The 26983-nt window shown below is 41.8% G+C and overlaps 1 protein-coding gene across 1 annotated transcript in view; it reads left to right on the forward strand.

The window, feature by feature from the left end:
• kcnh8 (potassium voltage-gated channel subfamily H member 8) overlaps positions 1-26983 on the forward strand; it is a 48325-nt gene that overhangs the window by 12826 nt on the left and 8516 nt on the right. Inside the window, exons 3-11 of the mRNA XM_022747129.1 lie at positions 1362-1493; positions 4355-4482; positions 4980-5217; positions 5403-5560; positions 9351-9555; positions 12157-12366; positions 13691-13890; positions 15779-16028; positions 25852-26066. Of these exons, the coding sequence (XP_022602850.1) occupies positions 1362-1493; positions 4355-4482; positions 4980-5217; positions 5403-5560; positions 9351-9555; positions 12157-12366; positions 13691-13890; positions 15779-16028; positions 25852-26066 (1736 nt within the window). The remainder of the gene's footprint in view (positions 1-1361; positions 1494-4354; positions 4483-4979; positions 5218-5402; positions 5561-9350; positions 9556-12156; positions 12367-13690; positions 13891-15778; positions 16029-25851; positions 26067-26983) is intronic.

Below are 26983 nucleotides of genomic sequence, written 5' to 3' on the forward strand. Positions count from 1 at the left end.
ATTGCTTCTCTAAAAGCTGTCAATGTGTGCCAACACCACACCTGCTTAAATTGCACAGCAACAAATGTGAGATGTGGGCAGAGATTCAGAGTGGATGTGTGCAAGCGAACTCCATGGTGCGATAGGATTAAAAGCTCCACAGCAGCTATTAAATGCACCTTTTGACAAGGACTGTAAGGATTGTTTATGATGCTGCCTTGTGATGCTGCGTTGTACCACATATTCTATATTTTTTCTTCGACTGATTTACAAAGCAGATTTAGCAGGCAGCTCAGTGAAGTTTGCATAGACACAGCTTTGCTAATACCATCACAGATGTGACTGTCTATGCCACCCTCTCGCTCGGTTGTCTTTTCTGTCGCACTCCCCCTTCTCCTTTCCCCTTCTGTTCTCTATCACTGTCCCTTTGTTACCTTTCACCTCCCTCCATCTCTCTCACGGCAACAATACCATTTCTTTTCTTCCTCCTTTTTTTTACCATTTCCACATGTGTCAGTTTGTCTGTCAGTCTGTCTCCCATGCTTATCTCCCTCCTTCTTTCCCTTTTTTTTTGTGTTGTCTCATTCCTCTCTTTTCCGTCTGTCACAGCAGAGTCCTGAACGTTAAGTGTAGCTGATTGACTCGGTTTGCCCTCCGCCTGTCTGCCTGAGAGAAGAGAAAGCTGCATGTTCGCAATCAGGAACGCTCTTTCTCTCACTGTGTGTGCTTGATAGTGCTGCCTTGTCTCGCTGGCACACACATATTCGCACACACATACACACACATAGACAAAAACACTGTAATTGAGTCATCACCAGGCAAGGAAGATGTAGTGCGTGGGAGTGATGGGAGGGATCTCCGTGGGAAATCCCTCTTAATCAGCAATTCATTTGTACTCACTGAGTAGACAAGAATGAAAGGCAGAGCAAGATGAAAATTTAAGGTTCAGCAATGCACAAAATGATAATATTGTTGTGCATTTTTTTTAAGCCAACAAATAATCAGTGTCCTATTACATCTTTTTGATAAACCAAACTTGAACAGAAGTGCACTAGCACTGGTGCAGAAGCACACATGCTCACAGATGCTGACCTGCAGTTCCTCTGAAAAGCAATCTATTTAGCAGGAGATGGGACCTCAGAGATGGGTTCATCTCTTGCTGTGCTTGGGGAAAAGAGACTTGGTCTGTTTAAAGGCTCTGCGTCTCCCGAGGGGCTTCCAGCTGTAGATAGGCTTACTAATAAGTCTGGGAATCTGTCAGTCTGTTGCTCTATGTACACATATACACAGTGGCACACACACACACTCACACTGTGAGTCCATCCTGCGTATAATCAAAGGCGGTGTTTAATAGTGTTAATAAGCGTGTCTTTCCCTTTCAGTGGTGCTGTTCTGGTGCCTGCTGGATATTGTGCCAATTAAGAACGAGAAGGGAGACGTGGTGCTCTTTCTGGCTTCGTTTAAGGACATCACCGACACTAAGGCTAAAGCCATCCAAGAGGACAAGAAGGAAGGTCAGTGTGTGTGTTGGGGATGCTACTGAAATTCAACAATTCCAGAGGCCAAATTCGATACAACAGCGCACGTGCACACACACACACACTCACACACACACACACACACACACAACACACACACACAACACACACACCAAGCACACACCAAGCACACACCTCTACATAGTCTGTGTGTAAGTAGTAGTTTAACTTGACTAATATGACAGACCAACAGTGCGTAAGTGCTACTACTACTTAAACTACAGTAATGACATTAATGCCTTACTAACATTATTAGCACCCAGCTCATGTTAGGCGCTGACGCTATGTTAGCTTAAACAAGATAATGTTAGCTTTTGAGAAGACTACCTGTGGAGCATTGGAAGCCACTTGTCAAAATTCACAAAACAATAACAGTAACATTTCAGGACATGAACATTTTGACGACATTTTGTTAATATAAAGTTCACAACTGAAACTCACTCACCCAGATTGTATTGGTTCTAGCGACATCTCTAGTAGGTGTGTTCATTTAGCATGTGAATTTTGGTTTCTTTAAGGCTGTGGCTAACTGAACAGAACAGAAAGGATTCGTCATTTATCCATCAAACCAAATTTCTAGTAACACGATGCTTGCGATGACTGTGTTGAAGGTATACCATCACTTCATTTGTCCTTAAACTTATTTTGACCCCTCAGTTCAGTACAAAGCCAATATCTGTGCTCCGTAGCATAGGTGTGTTTGTAGTCCTTTTAAGAGAATCAGCATTTCTGCCCGCACGCTGTAGGCAGGTGGTCGGCGTGGATGGTGGACTGCAAAGTACTGAACATATAGACTGGGAGTTAGGTTTAGACAACAAAAAACACTTTGATGACTCCAGCGCAGTAATGACTCCGATATCTTTGTCAGAACCTCACCTCATGTTTGCCCTTCCTGTATTTAAATAATATCCAACATTGTAAATACAAATAACAACTAACAACAACAAAGTTGCAAATTTTGCTCTCAAAATCAATTTCCTCAAAGGATTACCTTAAGGGCAACATCTAAGCTAAGGCCAAAAGCAACCTACAAAGCAAGAGAGAAGGTCACGGCGTGTGTCTGTGAAGTCAGCAAACTGACTTTTCTCATCTCAGGCCTGCCTCCCCTGGATTTACCTAATTACTCTCAGTACTGTAAATAAGAGAGAACAGGAAGCAGAAAGCAAAGTTATTTTTGCCCACATAATGAAATGCTTTTCATAGCAAAGGAAAGAGGCTGATGCAGCATGCTGTCAGACAGAGAGAAACGCCTCACTATAATGGGTTTGGGTCTGACAAGCTCGTTTAAATGAGAATATGCCGGGTGAGCCGCACAGAACATTTGCATATTGCTGTTCTCAGTGCAGACGTAGCAGGGGTGGGATTGTTTTTTTTGTGTGTGTTTTTAGCCGGTGCAGAAGAGTTAGTGAGTTGGCATGGGTGTAGGTAAACCTGGTTTGTTTATCACCAAAGTGAATGGAAGAGGACAATAATGATTATAATCAAAGATAAAATCATTAACAGTGTTTAAAAAAAGAGAAATGTTATAAAACCAGGAGTTACACAGACACTATGACGTCAGAGGGGTGTTTCCATCCATGCTGAGGAAGCCCTCCAAGGACGGACAGACACTTTGGATGTGACCCAGTTCGCTCTCTGTCCTGCACACTGACTGGACAATGTGTGCAAAAGAGGGAAACCCAGTCTCTGTTGTCAACAGTCTCCTATCTCTGTCCCCTCACCTTCTCTATTTTTTCCTTTTCTGTCATGAATTTTCACCCTTGGTAAAATCGCACTTGTTTCTAGCTTCCTGGTGCCCCCCTTCATCACTTCTATTTCTCATCTATTGCACCTGCTATTACAGTATTCCCACCTCCCCTATCTGCCCTACATGCCTTCTCCCACCCCCCACCCCCCCTTATACACAACACCCACCCCCCCTCCCACCTATACTCCCCCTCTACCCTCACATGAATGGCTATAAAAGCGCAGGGAAATTCATTAGATCTAAAAATAAGCATGTCTCTGTCTCTGTGCTCCTGCCGTGTCGTGTCCCCCAAGGCTACACCGTGTTGGATGGATGGGCCCTGTCTGTTCGCCTCGTCTGGGGTCCATGCACACACATGCACAACACACACCACAGAACGCACACACTTTCCAAAGGACACTCAGAAGCAGCTATCACTTCTATTCTCCAGCTTTGTTATTGCCGTTATCTGCCCTCCAGCCAATCTGGCTTTAGTCCTTTTCTGTGGGTTCGTAGCAATGAGAATGGGGCTCAGAGCCCATGAGCAATAAAGTGCCTTCTCCCATTACCCGACTCCTTAATCTGAGCACATCACTCCTCCTGCACTACACATCTGCTTTATCTACTACTACAATAAACTTGGGAGAAGCACACACATAAGTACACCTGCAAGTGCACAAATCCACCCCTGTAGCAATCCACCATAACAAATCTACCCCACTATATTTAACTGCCTCTCTGCCCTAGCACTGACTTGTCAAAGCTGAAAATTGCAGCGTTCTTTGGAGAGAGTGCGTACACAATAAAACATTATCAACCAATATTTATGGCTGAATAATGTGAAGCAACCCAGGTAACAAATGTCTGACATTTACAAAAACAAAATGACAGTAAATACCCTGTTTTTTTTTTTGTTTTTTTTTTACTTTGTAAATTGTGCATTTTACCCTGAAATGACACATGTTGCATATTCATTTCCTGAATAGGACAGAATATTATGTGTTTCATCAAGCATAATGACTGATTCACTCATCAGGAGGTAACCTTGGGGGGTAAAGTATTGTAGGGGGAGTGTGCACTAACTTTCGTGTGTCTGTGTGTATATTTACAGAGCGACGGCGCGGCAGGGTGAAAACAGGCTCTCCATTCAGCTCAGCTCGTCTGCGGAGCAGTACAGTGCTCTACCACATCTCTGGTCACCTCCACAGCAGAGAGAAGAGCAAGATTAAACTCAACAAGGTATCATCGGACAACTTCAATAACAACTGGCCAGGATGTAACATGATGATGGGTCTTTCAAAAGTGGCTGGGGTTGGACTTTAAAACATGGGGAGTGAGACGAAAGCTGCTGTTGCTAAAGCACAGTAGAAAAAAAAAAAAATCAAAGGGCAGGGAGCTGAGGAGAAACATTGTCTCTAGGTGGAGAGTGGCTCTCCAGTAAACAAAACTCTCCAGTAAACACTGTGGTGCATTAGCTGATGCTGTGTGTCACAGATTCCTTTGGATGAACAAGAGTATAATTTATTTGTAGTATCAATTTAGTCCCCGCTAATCTAATCACAAGCCGTCTACTTCGTCAAAGAGCAGAGGAAAAACAGAGATTACATTAGGCTACAGAACAAATGTCATAAAAGTGTAGTGTTATGAAGATATAATGGGTCTAGCTAGTGAGCTAGCCATGATGTTCCTGTTGTTAGCAGAGAGTGTATTTACACATACACATTTGTGTTGTCCAGAATGTGTTTGGGGACCCGCCCGCTCTGCCAGAATACAAGGTAGCAGATGCCAAGAAGTCCAAATTCATCTTACTGCACTACAGCACCTTCAAGGCCGGTTGGGATTGGTTGATTCTGCTTGCCACTTTCTACGTTGCCGTGACGGTGCCGTACAACGTGTGCTTCATCGGTGATGATGATGACCTGACCCGCAGCACGACTGTCAGCGACATCGCGGTGGAGATACTGTTCATCATAGGTTCGTTGCGTGGTTGGTGGAAGTCGATGCAATTAGGATTTCAATGACATTGATGAGAAGAAAAAAAAATTAAAAGTGAAACAAAGCCTCTACAACATGATCAAAATGAAGTACATATTCATGTACATGTGAAGGAATTCTTGACACTTACCACCATAATTGTGTTTTTTGTATCTTCCTGTCAGACATTGTTTTCAATTTTCGCACAACTTATGTCAGCAAGTCGGGCCAGGTGATCTTTGACGCCCGACAGATCTGCATCCACTACCTGACCACATGGTTCATCATCGACCTGGTGGCTGCATTGCCCTTTGACCTGCTCTATGCCTTCAAAGTCAGCGTGGTGAGTGGCTTAACCCCCCACCCCCCACCCCACCCGCCCCACCCCTTGAGGTTTAATATGGAACATAATCAATGATCTACTGTATATCTAGCTTGTAAATTGTTAGTTTTTGTTTTGTCCCTCATGCTATTGACTTCCAAGAATTCTTTAATGTAGAATATAACTTTTATTTTTATTTACATCTAATACTACAATACAATAATTATATGAAAAGAGAAAAATAAAATGAAGGTGAAAGAAAAAAAAAAGGAAATATAAACTGTTCAAACTAATAGAACATGACTTTGAATGCTATTGTAATCTAATTTTCATGATTGATGTCCAGGAGCGGAAACCCTGCATGTAATCCTGTCACCGCAGTGGTGCACTGTAGCACATTTGACATTTCATAAGAATAGATCACATGGATTGTTTCCAGCGCTGCTCCAGTGCCTCTTTGATTCTGTGTATTGATTCCACACACTGTACAAGTGCTGAAAAAACAATCAAACCTGTATCATTAAAACCTTTTTCTGTTCTGCTTGAGTCAAATACATGGCCCCCTTAAGAATAGTTGAGTGGAGGAGGAAACAGAGATCCGGAGCAATTAGGTAGACTGTCTTGTCTTGTCTCTGGCTGAATGATATCACCCATAGGAAGCGCTTCACTATAGGGAGACTTTGATTGGTTGCTTATGGAAGTTTTTGCTTTCTGGCTTCTAATTTAGAGAAAGCGTTTACTGTATTTTATGCCGCTGTTTATTCTCACTCAACCACTTTCACCTGAATCAAAAGGTCCAGTATACAGTATGGGAAGGATGCATAGTGGGGCTCATTGTAAGGGGACTGTGAAGGGAAAACAAAGAAAGGATGCAGGTGAAGTATTATGATAAAAAATAGAACAATTATAAAGAGGAGATTTTGTAACGAAAGCAATGTGAGCAAAAAAATAAAAAAAGAATATATGGTGTCTTTTATACTGTGAAGGGGAGGGGTGGTGGATGGGTGGGCACAGCTGCAGGCGAAGTTGCCTGTGTTGGTTCCAGACTCTATTAATGGAAATACCACACGCTCCCAGTAGGTTAGGATTTGGGTGTAGGGCTACTGGGCGGCAAGTTCCCCCTGCTGCCGTTGGGAGGGAGCAGGAATGGCCGGTAATTGCTGAATGTTCTGCTTGGTGTCCCCTCTAAGGACAAAGCATTCAGACTGATGTCCCTTTTGAGCACCGAGACAATCTCTCACCAAAATGAGCCAGGGGGCCTCAGCAGTGTCCCTCCACGGTGTTCTCCTTTCTTTCGTTTCCGTCGAATGTCTCTGTTGTTTTGGCTTTTTTGGCTTGTTTGATAGCCTGTCAAGGTTCTATTATTTGACACTGAATGTTTCTTGGAGTATGTTATTTATTTCCTTCATATTTTCCTACTTCCCATGATCATCTGCTCTGCACTTGATGGTCACCTGATTCTGAGTGAAAGCCTGATCTGAACAAATATATCCCTTTGGCAAAAATGTAACTGATCAAAAGAAAACAAAAAATACTAAACACTGATTGTGTGTTTTGTTTATGGTGCTGAAGTAGATTTTCAGGAACAATGCTGCTGAAATACTATGACTACACTTCTTATTTACTAGTAAAATAAAGTGTGCTAAACTGAACGGTCTGACCATACATCTTTCACATCTTGAAGAAGTTAATATCAAAAGTGATCTTGCTCAAGATGAGCTAAAGACAGAAATTTGTTATCAATACTTCACTGCTACAGTTATTATTAAAACTCCTTGGCTACTACAGTATGTTCCCTGGGTCTGGAGACCTAGATGGTATTGGAGAGCCGTGTTATTCACGCTCAGTGGCTCCATACTGCTACATCAATACAATAAATAAAGCTAAAACTGGCCAGTCACGCTGTTGTGATTGGCTTGTAGGGCTAAAGGCGTGGCTGCAGGAAGAAACAATGAGCATTTGTGTAACGTTACAGCTTCGTGCACAAATACCACCTTTAAAGAAGCAGAAGGAAAGTAAGCAATCAGGCAGCTAAAATGTAAATTTCACACCTGATGAGCAGAGGAAATGAAAAAGTGACTGGAGGGGCTGAGATGAAAGTGGAAAGGGGAAAAGTTAAAGGGAAAAGTGGCAGGAGGTGTGTATGCATTGTTGGGTACATTATATTGCTTACTGTTCATGCTGCTGGAGGAGAATGGGATGTGGCGCAGCCTGCTCTCTCCATAGGTGGGATGTGGGGTGGTGATAGATGATGGAGAAGAGATGGAGCTTCTCCCCAGGGCTCAGTAGGAGGCTTCATTACTACTCGTGCTGCACCAGTTCTCTATTTCTCACAGCAAGAGTGTGGAAAAACCACCATAAAACATAGCGGCGAGACATGCAGGAGCAGCTCAGATAAGGGCCGTCCACACACATCTCCCTCCCTCTCGTACTGTAGCTTGTAAAAACATTCTGATCTCTCTCTCTCTCTTACACGCACACACCTGTTTCCTCTCTCCTGTTTTTTCATCATTCCTTTGTTGCTTATGTCCCACATCCTCCATCTTTCTCCCTCTATTTACTATTACATTACATACATATATACTAGTCAATATACCTTTCATTGGAATTTTCTGTCCCACTTTCCCAGTCTACACCCCCCCCCCCACACACACACACACACACCACCACCACCACCACCACCACACGCACACACAATACAAAGATGCATATACAACATATATCCTCACAGGAAGGTTACAAATGTCCTCCTTGTCCTATATCCTTCTGAATAATAGGTGGTGTGTGTGTGTGTGTGTGTGTGTGTATATGTCTCCAATGGGCAGCAATGCCCAAATGATAGACTGTTGGCGGAGATTGCCTGAGGAGCAGGTGCACAATGGATGACATTCACATCACATCTACAGCACATGAGTGTGGGAAAGGTGTGAGAGGAGCTTAACGTTGTGTGTGTAAGTCAGTCGAGGGAGGCAGACTGCTTGTGGCAAAAGTAGTTTAGTTTGTGAAGGACTGGTGGAGTGACAGTGAGAAAAGACAGAAAATAAGAAAGGCCGGAGTGGAGAAATACTGTATGGTGATGGTGAAGATTGGGAGGTTAAAAAACAAAACAAAACAAACACACCTGCGATCGAGCGCCTGATTGCTGTAGTTGGTAGTCAAGGATCCTTCATCAGGAAATATTCATATAGATCATATTGTTGATGTGTTTACAAGCATTTGTCACGTTCTAATTATAGAATATGAGAACATTTGAGCAGCCTCCAATGTTTGAGAGGACATGAAGCATGGGTAAGAGCTTTTTGTCACTTCAAGTGGTGTTGTGTGTGTGTGTATGCGCGCGTGTGTGTGTGTGTGTGTGTGTGTGTGTGAAGCTGGTTTATCACTCTTCTCATGAGATTTACCATCTGTAAAAGGGAGACGATTGCAGTCATATCCTCACTTTCATGGTGTCCGTTTTACTCTGTCTCTGTCTGTCTGTCTGTCTGTCCCCCGGCAGGACACCAGAAAATCACAAGAAATGAAGGGTATCCTTACTTGATACTTGATGACTTCTTAGCAAGAGATGAAACTCATGTTGCCTTCAGGAGCTATAGTTGTGGACAGAGAGGTGACAATGGTATCATGCTGATTTATAGTGATGACAATGGTGTGTGTGTGTGTGTGTGTGTGTGTGTGTGTGTGTGTGTGTGTGTGTGTGTGTGTGTGTGTGTGTGTGTGTGTGTGTCTGAACACGTGATGAACTGTGACACCCGTCGAGTTTAGGAAATCCTGCAAATAAACTCACCTCAGGTCCCTTGCCCTTCATTCCCAGGTGTCAGTGGTTCACCTGTTAAAAACGGTACGTCTGCTCCGTCTGCTGCGGCTGCTCCAGAAGATGGACCGCTACTCGCAGCACAGCACGGTGGTCCTCACCCTGCTGATGTCCATGTTCGCCCTGCTGGCCCACTGGATGGCCTGCATCTGGTACATCATCGGCAAGAGGGAGATGGATGCCAACACCTACAACTGGGATATCGGTGAGTACTGGGGGGAAACGATGGTAAGCAGTGGTCTTAAATCCAAACAAAAGACCTCCTGACTCCCTTGTTGTTGATGTTTTGAAACTTAAGTGGAGAAATACACTGTAGTGAGTCTCGTAGCATCATTCCTTTCAGCTCACTGGGGGTGCTATTGGGCACCACGCCAAAGAGGAGGTGTATCTTCAGGCGCAGTTGGAGCTCGGATTAGTGTTACTGAGGGATGTAATATGATACGAAGTGTATGTGTGTAATGTCACGGACCTTTAGTATTCTTCTAGTATAAAGCATTCATGTGATTTCCCTTTACTGCTTATTGCTTTGATGGAAAACATAATTTTATATCTTTGTCAGCTTGACACTGAGTCATGCTGAATCATCACAGAACACAACACATAATAACGCTGTGGAGATTCAGATTTTGTAAATGAAACTCTTTGATATTATTATGTTACCACTACAAGGCCTCCCTCTGTAAAAATAACCAAGTTTGAACAGGGATTTAGCTGCTGTGAATAAAGAATGAGAAGGAAAACAGTACCGAGTTCTCTTTATAGAAAAATGAACAGCGTAAAAAGAAAGTGACTAAATGAATGAGAGAGTGGGACATTAAAACCTTAAAATCTCTCCTGTGTTGAGAGCTGAGTGGTATGTGAAGTGTGCCTGTAGCGGGTCATTGTCCACTTTGTTACAAGACGCTAATGGAATGTGAACAATGGTGGCATCAAACACTGGGTTGGGACGGGAGGGAGCTGAAGCCCAGTCGTAGATTGGGGGTTTAAATCAGTAGAAATAAGAGAATGCTTTGGTCGGACAGAGGATCTTTTGGGCTACACAAGGGTGGCAGATGGAGAGTATAGAATATGTACAGACAGTTGTGCTACTGTAATTGCGTGTTTTTGTTTTTGTTTTTTTTTTTGTATGGGTCGAGTAGCGAGATGGCCAGATGAAGTGTTTTGATTTTATCTACATTTTTCTAGCAGCGGGAGCCATTATCCAGCTTCGTCAAACTCTGTACTAAATCAATATAAAGGAAACACTGGACTTTTCTGGACAAAGTTCTATAGAGTAATTGGATAAAGGCTGTAGAGCTAAAATGATAAATTCTTTATTGATCGGGCATTAATAAAAGAAATCTTTTCTCACTCTTTTGTTCACATAAATCCCACGTACATTTTATGTAAGAGACTCCTATTTCCCTTCCTTTCCCTTTCTTTTTGTGTCCAGATTTAATTTCAGACTTATCTCAACTATCGCATTATGCGTGGAAGCTCTGTAAACGTGTCAGTACTCTGGTGCATTGTGGTTTCATCGCTCATTATTTCCAAATCAACAGTGGTGAAAAGCTTAATGCAGGAAACATGCAGTTTTGTTTTTTTTCCAGAAAGTAGGATTTGATATTCACCTGTAGATGTGTTTCATCATGATCCTCCTACATGGTTTATTTAAAACCAGGATCAAAAACCATCTAGAATAATGAAGCACAATAATCGATGCGTTGTTTGGTGTTAAAGCAATTCAATTCAAAAGACACCACATGCAGGTTGGTTTGAAAGATATAGTATTGAACTGAGAGGTCCTTGCCAATAATAGTGCTATGGACTCATCATGTTGTCATATTATGGAGTAGGTGTTTGCAGGACAGAGACAGTCCTGCATGTTTGTCTGGGTCTCTTAATGTTTCAGTTAACTGTGTATTTTAGCAGCTAGATTAAGTTTATGATTACCTCATCAATTTATTGATTCCTAAGTCTGTTGTGAAATACGTATTGAATGGAAAGTGTGAGAGCAACAACGGTTGCTCAGTTGTGTGTGGGAGTGTGTGGGTATGTGTTTCTGCATGCAATCGTTGTATGTGTTGAAAACTGTGTGAGTGAATGGTGTGACTCTTCTCGTAATTAATGATGGAGCCCCCAGGCTTCCCCCTCAGCCTCCAGGTCCCTCATATAATGAGGCCCCCTGGGCTGATCTCTGGTCAGTATCGATGAGCTGCACTGCTTGCATTTACCTCACTTTGGCATCTTCATAACTGGTTCTGGGTCAGCATTGACTGGGTCATGAGAACGATGCAGATTTCTCTTCACCAATTACTGCATTTCAGTGTCATAAAATAACAGGTCGGTACACGAGGCAGGATTAATGTGTTGTATCCTAATTATGTGTTTCTGATGCTGAACTGAGTGTTGGAAGTCAGGCAGCTATGAGGGGCTTCCATCCAATTACCATTCATCAGTGTCTGCAAGAGACTCTCCTGGGATTCAGCCACACGTCTCCACACTGTACTGACCAGAGATCAGTTCAGGTTCCCAAGCATCTGATCTGTTTCTACTGTTATTGTTCTGGCTGTAGCATGGAGGGGACCGCTGCTCACAGCAGCTTCCAGAACCTAGCGCTGTCGGCTTTGTCTGCATCGACATGCTTCACTGCACAGAGGTCCAGATAACCACTGCAGCTCTTTGTATTTTAATAAACTACAGACAATCACATGGTGCATTTATGGTGATAAGATCTAGTTCCTTCAGAATATAAGAAGAATATTCAAAATTTTCTGACCATCAATTTGTCCTTTCATCCATCAATATCCAAACCATTTAATTCCAGGATGGCTTCATGAGCTTGGGAAGCGCCTGGAGTCACCGTACTATACCATTGGAGGTGTGAATGGGACCAGCAGCGGTCCCTCCATCCGGAGCATCTACATCGCTTCACTCTACTTCACCCTCAGCAGTCTGACCAGCGTGGGCTTCGGCAACGTGTCGGCCAACACTGACGCCGAAAAGATCTTCTCTATCTGTGTGATGCTTATCGGAGGTACACAGAACACAAACATCAGTGATCACATGAAAGCAACACATTCTAAAAATCTGATTTTCTTTTTCTTGGAACACATGCATGCAGTTACTTACTTCCTTTTTGTCTGAAAATATGAATTTCCTGCCCTGGCCTGTCACTTGTTCTTTATAAAGGACGAGTGTAAATGTGGCCAAAGAAAGCATGCACATTTTGATATGCATGCAGTTATATATTATAATCCAGTGGCAAGTATAATGTACATTAAACATTTGAATCATTACATTAGGTTTGTTTTTGGGGGAAGAAGAGAGGTCACCGTGGTGGGGTTTTCCCTGTGGACACTCCTCTCTCTGGTTCTGCTAAATGTTAAATGTCCCTGACTGCCTGGGGGCAGTAGCCGTCACAGACACACACCACAAACCACACACCAGTATACACATGCTTTCAAACGCGCACACACACATCCATACCACCCCTTGTGTGTTAATACAAAATGAAAACTAACACAAAGCACCTGTTCATATTTATAGCGGACCATAGGTCAAATGCAGTGAGTTTGTGGAGGAAATTGGATTATTGCCTCATTAGAATGACTTGAATAGAAAACCATCCACGAGCCTGTTGCACAGAACACAGAAGAAAAATTCAGATTGAACTAAACTTCTTTAAACCGTTTTCAGTGCTGAGAGCTCAATGGCAGAAACAGGAGTCAGTGGGCACACACCAGTTACATGAGACATGTAGTCTGTGTTCTGTGCTTTCATGTCCCGAGGTGTGTGTGACACACACCTGTGGCGCAGTTGAAAACTGAACGAGATTAGGAGAATACATTATCTGTGGGTGTATAAAGGGCAGGTATGTGTCATTCCAATCAAATCAGCTCGTCTCAGTTCTGACTCCAGCTCCTGTCTGCGAGGTGCAGAGTCACAAGACATGAATGTAAATATATTATTTGCTGGTTGACTGGGTTTGTCTGATTATTTGATCACATATATTGACAGCTTTCGAAAAGATTCATGCTTCATCATATTTACAGGAATATTTGATATGATTTTTCATAGTTGTGTTTTTGTTTAAATAAATCTTTTTATCTTTACATCTTTATTATTTTTATCATTATCAATATTATTATGTGTTACTTTGGAGAGTGTATTTGCGTGTGATGGCATGTTATCCCATTAATGCTGAACTGCTATCCACCGTTGCTGAAACAGCGCCTGGTGTGTCTCTTTACATTTACAGATACACCCAAAGTTTTTTCTGTTTTGGCCAACGATCTGATCCCTTCCACTTTTCTTTCCCCTGTCTATCTGTCCGTCATCCCTTCCTCTCCTCCCCGCAGCACTGATGCATGCCTTGGTCTTTGGTAATGTGACAGCCATTATCCAGAGGATGTACTCGCGCTGGTCCCAGTATCACACCAGAACCAAAGACCTCAAGGACTTCATACGCGTCCATCACCTGCCGCAGAGCCTCAAGCAGCGAATGTTGGAGTATTTTCAAACAACCTGGTCGGTCAACAACGGCATCGACTGTAACGAGGTACAAAACGAATCTAACCCGACACAAGCTGGTGTAAATACTTATCCTCCTTTTCCAGTTAACTTATATTTTGGCACCCGACAGCACAGCATGTGGGAATCAATACTTCATTTGAAAAACCACATGTTTCTCACCCCTCACATATCAGACACATTTAAACTCATCGCGAGTGTGATGATATGATCGATAGTACGCGATGCCTCTCAATGTAAGAACATGTTGTTTTCCTCAGCGCTGACTGACAAGGAGAGGACAGAGGGCAAGAACGATGGAGAAAGACATCTCTTCTCTGTCTCACATGCTCGTTTGTGGATGACAGCATACTTTGTAACTTTGATATTCGGGGCTTTAAATTTGTGCGGACACTTTTCTCGGCTGTTTCTAGTTTATGTCAAACTCATGTTACGTGCCAAGTACAAGGAATCCAGAAATTTGAGATGTGGGGAATCTAAGTGACATGATTGTACTGTAGGTCCATGAAATTAGAGTCTTGTACTTTTTTGAGATACTTGTACTTTACTTGATGTGTTTGTTTCTACTTTATGCTACTGCATATTTCCATGGGAATATATTGGATTCTTCACTCCACTACATTTATTTGAGTTTTTGCTTTCAGTTTCTTTGCAAATTTCAATATGTAAAACTAAAATGTTGTATGATGTACAATTAATGCAGGACTTTCACTTGTAATAGAGCATTATTACACTGGTACTTTTTACATTGCTGGAGAGCACTAAAGAGACAATAGATATTATATCAAACGCACACTAACAAACATTGTGGAGCATGTAAAGTTGACAAGCTTGGAATTTAAGTTTATGTTATGGTGACACTTATTGCAGGCTGTGCCAGACAGAAAAGTCGGCTAAATGCCTGAGAGCAAAAACAGATTAACATTAACATAAAGTGAAAAATGGAGACAGGTGGAGACGGAGCTAAGTTTGCCAGCATTGTATGAGGACAGCTTAGAGAAAACGCAAACAGAAAAGGAAGGTGAACAGCACCTTCCTGACAAGCCCGGGGAAACGGAGGCAGCCAGTCAGTAGTCAAATAGCGGCTCGTCCCTCCAGGCTGTGAATGCCTGCGAGACAGCTGTCAGAGCCCAGACCAGCGCTTAGATGGAGTGATGATGATGATGAATTCCAGACAGATGAATTATAGATGGGCCTGTTGATTAAAGTCAGCCCGGCTCTGATGACTCATTGATCGACTGTATGTGATGGTGAGCCCCAGATCTTTGTCCTGACAGGGAGACAGGCGGACAGATAAATGACGTGCAGTGTTTTGATTTTTTTTTTTGAAACGGTGAGAGGGATATTCCAGATTGTATGTGTGTGTTTTTGTTTTGTGCAGCAACTTTGTATATTGTGTTGATTTATACAGTAATATATGGGTAATATTAGTGGTTCAAAATGTATTTTTTAGCATTAGGCAGATGTTTCTGTTGTGGATCCATCATTTTGTTTGTATCAGTGTTCTGGACTAGTTCTTACATTTATTTATATTCACTATGACACATAGAAAACAAAACATGTTCCTCTTGTTTATCAGGTGACTGGAAATGAAATCATATATATAAAATAATGCTCTAATTTTTTTTTTTTTGAGGTGGTTTTCCATCTGTTGTACAGATTGTAAAACCCTCTGACAGAAACTATTGATCTGGGGCCACATAAATAAACTTAACCTGACTTGACATTAATGTTCCCTGTGGTACAACAGTTTAGGAATCAAATAAAAGGCAACCAAGGCTGGGAATTTAATCACTGAGCTGCAGCATGGGATATTTTCACAGCTCTCATGCTCTCCTCACTCTTGCCTGCCTCCTCTGTCTCTCTCCCTCTGTCTGTCTCATTCTCTGCCTCACTCCCTCTCATCATCTCCACAGCTGCTGAAGGACTTTCCGGACGAGCTGAGATCCGACATCACCATGCACCTTAACAAGGAGATCCTGGAGCTGTCGCTGTTCGCCTCAGCCAGTCGTGGCTGCCTGCGCTCCCTGTCCCTGCACATCAAGACCTCCTTCTGCGCTCCCGGAGAGTACCTCCTCCGGCAGGGTGACGCACTCCAGGCCATTTTCTTTGTCTGCTCGGGGTCCATGGAGGTGCTGAAAGACGGCATGGTGCTAGCCATCCTGGGTACGATAAAGAGATGGGGAAAGGCGAGGTGGTGGGGAGAAGGAGGGAGCAAACATCCCTTTGTACCATTATTATAGTTTTATAAAGAAACTTCCCAAAGCAAGCCTCATAATAAAGCTGTGTGTGGTTCATTGTGATAAAGCTGGGTCCTGTAAATGAGCTCATTGTTTAGACATAGGAGCTTTACAGTGTCCTATAGGCTAAAGCTCATTCTCAGAGCCTGCTGTTATTAAACCCCCATAAAATCAACTTTAGTTAGATGTCATTTTTTCAATATATGTCCTAGCAGCAAGAACCAAAGAAGGACTTATCTGTAGCTGTGCATAGAAAACACGGGAGCTGGATTCTTAATTTACAAAGCCTTACTTGATGTTGGGCGACATGACAAAACACACAGATTCAGCCACTGCACACTGTATTATATCATGAACCAGTAATCTATTCAGAGCAATCTATGATCCTCCAATTCCATATAGGTTAAACCACTTCAGTCCATTGATGTCCAGCTGAGTATGGCCAAGTGTGTTCTATAGCATTGTAATTCAGTCCTGTCCACTTTAATCTGTGTCGTCCAGTTCAGCCCAGCCCATTTCATCAGTCCAATTCACTAGAGTCAGGTAATTTCAGTTCCATCTAGTCGAGGGCAGTTAGTGTCTGTCCAGCTCTGTCTCTTGTAGGCAGATGAAATCAGTCTGTATATGGCACCCAGGGCCACATATTTATGCTTTCTTTTTTTAATTGCAGTATTTTAATTAATGTTTGATTTGCTAAGGCAGCAGCTAATTACAATGTCAGCTACCAGCAGTGCTCCCTGTGCATCCTACAACACAAAACTGAATGATATTTAAAAAAGGAGCATTTCAGTGGTGGGGCAACACTGAAAACCAGAAAAATAACATGTGAGTGATGCTAAAATAGAAATTGGCTACTCGTTAATGAGGGAATGAAATTCCAAAAACATTTGCTAGAGCTGCAAATCTGCTCAAAAATGTATTCATAAATTAAAATAATAATGGAGATTGTTGTGCTGTTGATGCAGAAGAAGTCATTATGTGAAGTTCTAATGAAAGAAAAAATAGATAATAAAAGGAATACAAGCATTGGCAACCAATGGGAGACCACCTCTGACTCATATAAATAATCTGGCCCAGCAGATGTTTAGTTCACAGCAGGTGTAGAAGGTATTCATATGATTGTCGTCTTCCTAGAATCCTGAGGTGATTGTAACCAAATGCATCTGATGAAATTGCCACAGCACATGGGCAGCACAGTAAACACCAAGGTGAAGCTCAAAGTCACTTTTTCGCCTTTTTCTCATTAGCTACTACATTTGACATCTCACATACGTACCCCACTGTCTCCTTCACTTGAATTTCAACAATGGAAACCTTTCTGCTTATTACTGTTTTCATTGTTGTGAAAAAAAAGCCACTTGTAGAAACGGTTTTTGGAACCAGTTCCCTGCAGCTCAGGTGGGTGGAAGGCTATGTTCTCTTGTCACCAACTTCCTTTCAAAAGATCTGTGCAAATATTTGCACCTGCTTTTGTGTGCTGGGGATCTTCCCAAGCAAAACCCCGGTGTTCACAAATTGTGTGAAAGTTTGGAGCTGTGGTGAAAATCACCATCGATGCCACTCACATCTCTGTGTGCAGAATAAATCTGAAACGAGATGCAAGCAGGCCTCAGTCTAGCAGCAATCCCAACCACGCACATCTGCTGTGTAACGCAACCTCTCGTCCTGAGTGACCTTGATGACTTCTTCTATCTGACCCTCATGACACAGACCAATCTGGCACAAGTGCATGTGTGTGCCAGGAAAGTGTGTGTGTGTGTGTGCATGCGTGTGTTTGTGAGTGAGTCAGTGAGAGAAAGCAAGATCGGAATCTGAAACTTCATCCATCACGTAGTCTCTGTTGGTGCAGTATTTAAAATCTTTATCTTAGTCTTTATTTTGTGTGTGTGTGTGTGTGTGTGTGTGTGTGTGTCTACCTGTTGTTTTTCTCAGCACCTGCATGCAAACGCTCCTGCTGAAGAAAGTTTGTTTGGGCATGTTTGTATCGAGGTTTGTAGGTGGAATTGTTTACTGGTGCACAGAATGGCGCGTATGTGGGTGTGTGTGTGGGTGGGTGGCGATGTGTGTGTGTGTGTGTGTGTGTGTGTGTGTGTGTGTGTAGGCTTGACAGGCGGAGAGCATTGTTTCTGCTCGCCTGCTGACTGTGCAGAAGGTCAGGCTGACATTGAGCGTCTGACTGAAGGGGAAAAAAGCTTCTCTCGCTCTGGCTCTGGTTCTCTCTCTCTTTCTCTCTCTCTCTGCATCCCCTTCTTCCTCAGCACCATGTAATAGAGAGCAGGAGAGTGTGAGAGAGGCCATGGTGAGAGACATGAAACAGAGAGGATGAGGAGAAAGTAAGGTTGATGGAGAGAGGAAAGAGAGACAATGTGTGTAGTGTGATGTCTGAACAAAAGTCAAAGGGCTGGGACTGAGGGAGGGGAAGGTAGAGAGAGAGGGGGGGGTGAGGAGAGAAAGGCGAGGAGAAAAGCCGAGGTAGGAACAGGAAGCATAGAGAGTTAAATGTGGAGGGTGAGAGGGAGCAAGGCTGTTGGATGAATGAGAGGAAAAAAAGGAAGGGAGGGAGGATGAAAATTGAGCTGAGTTGAGTTAAGGTGAGGTAGAGAAGGAAAGGAAGGAAGGCAGGAAGCAAAACTTGAAGAAAGGAATGAAAGAAAAACAACATGGAGGAAAAAAGAAAGAGGGGAAGGGAAAAATTAAGGAGGGAAAAGGGATGGGGGGACGAAGAGAAAATTGGGAGGAAGGATGGATGGACAGAAAAGGGAAGGGAAACAAAACGGGTAAATAAAGGAAAGAAAATCTAGGGAAAAGGGGAAACATGGAAATAGAAAGGAGGCAGGGAGGAAGAAAGGAAGTGAAGAAGGAGAACAGGGAGGAAGGGAAAAGAAAGGAAGGAGTGAAAAGTAGGGGGAAAGGAAGAGAGGTAGGAAAACACTAAAGAACAGAAGGGAAGGAGGAAAGAAGGAAATGAAACAGGTTAAAAGAATGAAGAAGGAATGAAGGAAAACTGGAAGGGACTGAGGTAGAAAAGGGGGTAAATATAGAGGAAGAAAACAGGGAAGTCGGACAGAAGAAAAAAGGAAGAAAGGAAAAAGAGGGGAAGAAAATGAACACAGTGAGGAATAGAGGAGAAATCAAGACAGGGAGGCAGCAGAGAAAATAGAAGACAGTGACAAAGGGTTTTGATACAGCAGGAGTGAGAAATCTGGAACCAGAGAGAGCCAAAGAGAGAAGGAGCGAGAGGAGTAATGACTGAAATAAGGAGGAGAGAGAGTGGACTGAGACAGTAGGAGAGATGGAGTCAGAAGAGGAGGAGAGTAAGAACAGTCACGACTGCCGCTCCATCAGCTGAGGTTTAATTGAGCTGCGTTCACAGTTCACAATGACCATAATGAATATTTTATCACTGCTTAAGGGGCATTAACACTGATGGGGTACTTAGCTTGGTCCTGTATGTATTAAGAGAACAGGAAACAGCAGCTGTCACAGCCGCTTCGCTCAAACCATACGATGTTCCTTAAAGCAGCGAGAGTGATTATGTTTCATAAATAATAATCATAGACTGTAAACAGCACTGTTGTGTTTATTCACCGTCTCTTCGGTGTTTGCCATCACTTAGTCATCAGTGATTATCTTTCAAACCATCTCGAGCTTCATCCCTTCTCCTTTTGTGGTCTAAACAGTTGATGCCTTCACAACATTTTCATTTTAACGTCATCTGACGAGTAAGTGGCAACAGTTAATTAGCAGGAGACGTTGATGTTAATGTAAAAGTGAACAGAGAAGCTTGTTGTCTTGTGTTTTGTTCCCAGCCGCCGCGCTGGTCTTTGTTGTAATGTACAGTGAAAGGGGCTGCAAGAGGTCGGTGAAGCAGGGGTTACCAACAGCCTCAGTTGGCAAAAGCCTGAATTACAGTGATGTTAAATGATGGTGGAAAGACAGTTTGGATGGCAGATGTATTTTTTTTTCCTCAGACTAACAGTCATTAACACTGCACAGTTAATTTGTAGTGTTATTTTTACACTTTTGTAGTGTCAAATTGCATCTATCTATAATAATTAAATAATACTTGTACCACTGAATAAAATCAAGTTACCACAAAAATGCATTTAACCACTTCACTTTTAATTGTACAAAAGCACCTTTTCAAGATGCATTTAACATTTGTATTTTCAACTTTTAGTTGTACAAAAGCACTTAACTGTTCACATGCTGCACTTTAAAAAGTGAATAGTTGTGCAATGGGTGTGCCTGTCGTGCCAGGCACCCCAATACAACAACTTGTTCACATGCACCACTTTAAAACCTTTGGAAAAACACAAGCCACAATGTAACAGTAAGGTCGTGTAACAGTGTACTTGCCCTGCCATTACAGAGTTCCAAGTGAAGTGTAAATAAGCATAAAAACAGTTAACTTTTGGTCAACCTAACAACGCCACCACTTTAGAACACTGACCTTAGGTCTGCATAAAATGGCAATATGGAACAACATATAAGGCGGTATCTGTTGTACCATACTTCATTTGAACATCAAATGGTTTGAAGTAAAAAAGATCATTTATGTGCAACACTTTTAGAACCTTGTCTGGATGGAGCTTGACCTTAAAGGCGTGGTAATGGTTATCAAACATGTCTTCCATCAATTTTCCACAGAGCAAAACACAGTTATCTTTTACAACAATCGTGTCAATCATACAAAATACAGGCATCTCACATGCTACCTCAGTACATATAATGAAGTCACGACGGTACTCTGTACCATAATATTTAATCCATTTGGCAGAAAACACACTGGTTGACAAAACAGTTCCAAATTTTGCAGCCATTGCTGCACCCTTAACTCAAAAAGTGTCACCATCTTTCCTGGACCTAAAATTAATCTTTCCTTGCTAAACGATTCATGATACATTGCCATATAACTTTGGTGCTTTTTGGCTAATGTCTTTGTAATGTTTTTAAAGCTTTTTAATTGTTGCTTGAAGAATTTATGTTTGGCTTCGTAACGCATGCACCATGTGTGCAAAATCGGACCAATGTGCTTTATGCTACAAGGGTAATGTATCGTGAAGTGATGCTTTGGCAAGAGATTTATTTCAGGAAATAATTGCTTGAACAGCCGATGATGATCAATGATTAAATGTTTGAGGTATATGGTCATGCCTTCTGACAGGACTGGTGAAAATACAATGTTAACAATATGTAGAAGCAAAAGTAGGAGATGCCAGTGTTTATCATCTGTCTCGATTAAATCACCAAATAGCAAAGGCATATTGCGTAACAAGCACCAAGACTGTATGGCATTCAACCCCAAATCATTACTTCCACCCATCAACTTATCTGTTGGCAGAGGTGGACGGTTTCGCTGCTGATTGAAACCATAGTCATATGCATGTATTCTACCAGCCACTTGTTCAGCACTTAGGAAGTTGCCTTGAATGTACTTCAGAATCAGTTTCACCTCAAACTGACCAACCCCCTCTAAAATATCATGCATTATATCTACAGCGAAGTTGTTGGCTGTGTTGAAATACTGAAGTGAATTCAACAGACAAACGCGTTTCACACCATATACATGAGGCAGCCTAGGATCTGTTTGTACAGTCTGACAGTGCTGTGCATGCGCATCAACAGTTCTTAAAACAACTTCCGGATCATCTTCACAGAATACAGTTTGAAAACAGTGTTTCTCAAGGAGACAGAAACGACAGCAATATCGAGCCCCAAATGACTCCACAAAGCCAAACAGACCATGCAAACCAAGATTGTCCCCAGTGACCTGAACTACAGTACCATGAATTGCATGTTCAAAAATTGGAATTTGAAGTGATGTGGTGATGTACTGCAAGATTAAAAATGTAAATATTTCTCAGTTGTATACACTGGATTTAACAAAGATTTTAATTTAATCTAAAAGCTACATTGAGCTAACTAAAAACTATTTACAAATTACCCATTCTTCTCCGTCATGTCAGCTGCCAGTATGTTCACCATTTTCCTTCTGGTTTCATCTGTCAGGGACTTGCTTCGATTATATTCATTTATTATGCGTTCCCCACCAGGTTTCTTGGCAAGAATGGATTCCACCAACTTCAAACAAAGAGCAAAACAAATCAGCATGTTGAGAATACATCTCTTTAATAAGTAGGGATTTAAAAAAAGATCTTAAAAACAAATGGTCATTAAAATAACACTATATACTTTTTTATGGCCTTGGTGCCCTAAAAATAATTCCTGTTCCGCTCTGGTGTTTGTGTGTTAATTCTTACGTGCTTGGCTTCTGTGTCCAGCCTCTGCCGTTTACCGGAAGGACTCTCTGAAAGGATGTCTGTATCTTGAGAATCAGACGAATCAAGGGTTGGTGGTTCAGACTGCTCAGGAGATGGTACCATGGAGACAGATTCTGACCATGATAGGAGAAGCAGATGGAAGAAAAAATATTAACCACAAGGAACTAGCATGTCCATTAAATACTGTAATATAAATTACAAATGTAACTGAGACAAACCTGTGTCATATTTGATGGTTAGCACTCCAGCTGAGGGATCCTTAACTACATCCTCAAATACATCGTCATCCAACTCAGTCCCCGAACTGTCAACAACCTTTACACCCTCTGTCACAGCTGGCACACCAAACTTTGCAAATGCTACAGGAGAAGACAAATGCTCGTGTAAACCAGACTTATGAATTCATGTCGGTCTAATACTCACACATATCCAATGAATCTGGAACATCACTTTTGAACAAACATCAATAAATTAATGTGTGACATAAAACTTATATTATTACTACTTTTTAAGCAAAGAAAGCATGCATTCAAACTTACTAAGTGTGATTAGAGATGGTAACATTTGTACTCAAAAGTTACTATTACAGTTACTATTAGCACCTTAAAGCTTCCAGTGCAAAGCTTCATTCCAATATCAATTTCTTACCTGCAATCAAAATTTCTTTCAGATCCAGCTCTGTTATTCTAACAAATTTTTGGACATCACCAAGTCTGGCCTTAATCAACATGGTTCCTGCAGCACATAATTCCTCATTGTCAGAATCTTATATGCTTATTATGATAACAAAAACACAAATATAACAGTAAGTGCATGGTTTTCAACAGAGCGGCCAACGACTTTTATGTTCAATTTGAAAATAAGATAATGTGTTGTTTGTTTCAGGCCACCAAACAGCAGACAAATGATCAGCTATTTGCAGAAATGACAAGCAGGGATCAATTATACTTATGTTTAATCACGTCAGCTTATGAACTAATCAAATCACATCACAAAAGCTTGGCCTGGGACTCACATTACCTGCGTCCACTGTAACCACCGTTTATGATTCCAGCAACGTGCCTCAGAAATGTGACAAGTATCTCTTTTTACCATGTGACTTCACGTTAACGCAAATGAGAAAACAAAGTTTGAGACAACAGCTGTTATGGCTGACGGTACATCACGCACTGCGACAGTAAGCATGATTTCACACGGACTACTTCCCTTTTTTTTTTACTTCAAAATAAAACACACGAGTCTGTGCTGTTAACTTTACCGTAGGCTAGACGAAAAATCACTCCAAAAAACAAATATGATCCCACTTTACATTTTGCTGAAACAACGTTACGAGCTGATGTACGTCACAGAGCAGACCAAGCTGGAGGGGAGGCATGCGGTCAATTTCTCAAACATGTGCAAACTGCTTCCCAAAACCGAATACAGCTTTATGTTACATCACATCATTTACTGTATAATATAATGACTGAAGTTAATATGTTAGTGCCTCGGCCGCAGAGTAATTTCAATCACCGTGAGACTAATATCAAGGTTAGACTAGTTATTAACACAAACGTTAACTAGTTTAGCCAACTCCCCTCACCAACACAGGCAAATGTTGATATAATATGAAATAATTAACTTAGCTGGTGGATTTGTTTGGTAACCAGTAAAAATAAATAAATAATTTTAAAAAAATGCGCACATGCCGCACACTTGATGGTTAACGTTACTGTTGATTTGAACAGCCATTCAGCCAATGTGGGGGTTATTTTTTCTCAACTCCGGGCAATTTTCACCAGAATTTAAGTTATGTTTAATACAACAAAACTATCTCTCCACATCATATTGCTAAGTTAATTACCTTTTGCGGACATGGTCAAGTTGGACAAGCGCGCATTTTAAGCTAGGTATTCACCAGGTCACGTTAGCTGTCTTGTCGAATTTGGTGTTAAGATACAAAACCCGCTCAAATACGGGGGCCAACAACACGATGTTCTCCTAAAACACCATTTCTGCTGTTGAGGCAGAAATTATCTCATAAAAAACCTTGATGCCTCGCCGAGTCCGTTGATGTGGGAGTAAACAGTCGGAGAGAGTGGAGGTTTAAGATGAACAGCGTTTTATTCACGTTCGGCCGAGCGTGGAGATCAGTACAGAGCATACAAGAGGATGCCACAAGAAGATCTGACTCGTTCTGGGTTTTACCTACTTTATACTGCTTGTGTCTAGGGGTGTAGTCTCTTCTGATTGATCCTCTTATGCGTGGTCTTTGCATGATCATAAACATGATTGGCTGTAAGACCCCATGATATGCCTATGTACATATCTGTCTTTGTGTGCCTTGTTTGGGTGTTTTCGTTTGTGTCTCAGTTCTGGGTGTTGGGTCCTCATTATCTACATGTCTGCATCGAGTCAGATATCCTTGCGGTTACAACAGTGAGAGCATGTCTAAGATCACTTCCTGTTTCATACTGTTCCTATGTCAACCAGGTCATCTTGTTTTGATCAACAACATATGTATTCAACAGCCTATGTTCTAAGAGTTACAGAGTGCATTTGCAGACCTAAACATTGGGACATCCTGTGTAGTACTTTGCTGTACTCACACTGCTGAAATGCCAACATAAAATTGGGTTAATATGGAAAAAATAAGAAACTTACCGCAGTCGTTCGACGGGGAGAAAAATGGCGTCCAGAAAAATCTTCAACAGTTTGAAGGAGGAAGAGGTGGGCGGGGCTTTCCAGAGTCAAATTAACACGGCGTCTTTTAACTCCGGAAATTTTCACCAACACCAGGGGGCATTCTACTCAATCTATTGTTGTAATCACTCCGAAAGAGTCAATGCACTTTGACACTGCATATTTAACACTGCGAAATTTACTGTGTAGCATATCAGTGCTTAATAAAACATTTATTAAATGTTATATAGATCATTTTAAAGCCATTCATAAGAACAGCTTTTGGGTTGCCAGGATGTGAAAAAAACCCTATGGTTTGGTGTTTATTATTCTAGCATGACACTTTTTTAGTTTTTTAGCTTGTAAATACATAATTTAACCACTTACTCTCTGGAAGAGAACTGCAGCAGCACATTTGAACCTACATCAATTTCTTTAAAAAAAAAAAAATTAACATTTACAATATCAGACAGATTGAGATCAGAGTGCAGGGGTCAAGCACCTCTGGAGACGGTATGGATTCAGTGTAGCTTATAGACACGTAAGCAGCACAGATGTTTGCTGACACGCAGGCTTTAAACAAGTCTTTAATAGGCAGGTGGTCTTCCTAATGACCCAGCATCACACTGCTCCAAAACCTCTCACACAATCCAAACTGAGTACTCCCTCAGAAACCCTTCAGTAAATGGAGGATCTAATGTTGCAGAGTCTGCATTAGAGACTCAATCCCTTTTACAAGCATGTGAACATTATGCGGTGACCCTGTCTCTCACCCGCTGCATCCATATCTCTCTCTCTGAGCAGGTAAAGGTGACCTGATCGGGGCGAACCTGTCCTTAGATGACCGGGTGATAAAAACCAATGCGGACGTGAAAGCCCTGACCTACTGTGACCTGCAGTGTATCAACCTGAAGGGGCTGTACGAGGTGTTGGACCTGTACCCCGAGTACTCCCACCACTTTGTCCAGGACATCCAGCAGGACCTCACGTACAACCTGAGGGAGGGGCATGAGACACACGTGAGTCCATCTAAGTGGTTTTAAAGCAGCTGTCTAAAAATGTGTTTTTCTTTTATTTTTAATTTTTGAGTTTCACTGTGCACACTGATATATCTTCTGTTTTCACATTCATTGGCTGAAGCAGGAAAGTTTCTCTGTGTTCACCTTGAATCTGAATTTCACACATTTCACAAATTAGATTTTTTTTTTTTACATCAAAACTCGTTTGTAAACCAATTACGATCCAATATAGAACTGACATCAGTGTGAACTTGAAACCTCCAGTGCAGGAGTAACAGGCAAACAATGTGAGACATCTGTATCAGACACAAATCATTATTCAAAGCAATGTACTTCTATATGTCTGGACGGGATTTTTAAACAATTCTCCCACATACTGATTTTATTACATAACAAATGCTCGTTATTTTACACATTTTCACCAAAAAATAAGCCGATTTTTGTTAAGATAGCAGTTTTAAACCTATTTTCACCCCGTTTGAAAGAGGAAGATAATCAGTGTAGTTTCTTGTGATGTTGACAATTTTGCAAGAAGTAACAGAAGGTGGAGAGCAAAATGAGAAGGAAATGCAAATGACTGTGCAGCTACAGTATTTGTCTCAAAGCAACTAAAATAAAGAGCCACAAATGGTCAAACAGTTTTTGCTTCAAATTGTACTTTAAAATCAATCTCTGCACTCACATTTTCGTATCATTGATTGTCCCTTTTTGTTTTGATAATCTAAATAAGTTTCTCTCTATGATGAATGAAGGTGCTGTAATAGTGTGTGAGGATGACTGATGGGTTGAGTGAGAGGGAAGCAAGAAGGGCTGGAGTTTGGAGGGAAAGAGTTAGACTTTGAGGGCGGCTGGAGAAAGCACGAGGGGAAAAGCTCTGAATTAAGAAATGTGTATGTGTGTGTATGTGAGAGAGAGAG

The sequence above is a fragment of the Seriola dumerili genome, unplaced genomic scaffold (genome assembly GCF_002260705.1).
Source record: "Seriola dumerili isolate Sdu_G_001 unplaced genomic scaffold, Sdu_1.0 BDQW01000110.1, whole genome shotgun sequence".
NCBI classification, from domain to species: domain Eukaryota; kingdom Metazoa; phylum Chordata; class Actinopteri; order Carangiformes; family Carangidae; genus Seriola; species Seriola dumerili.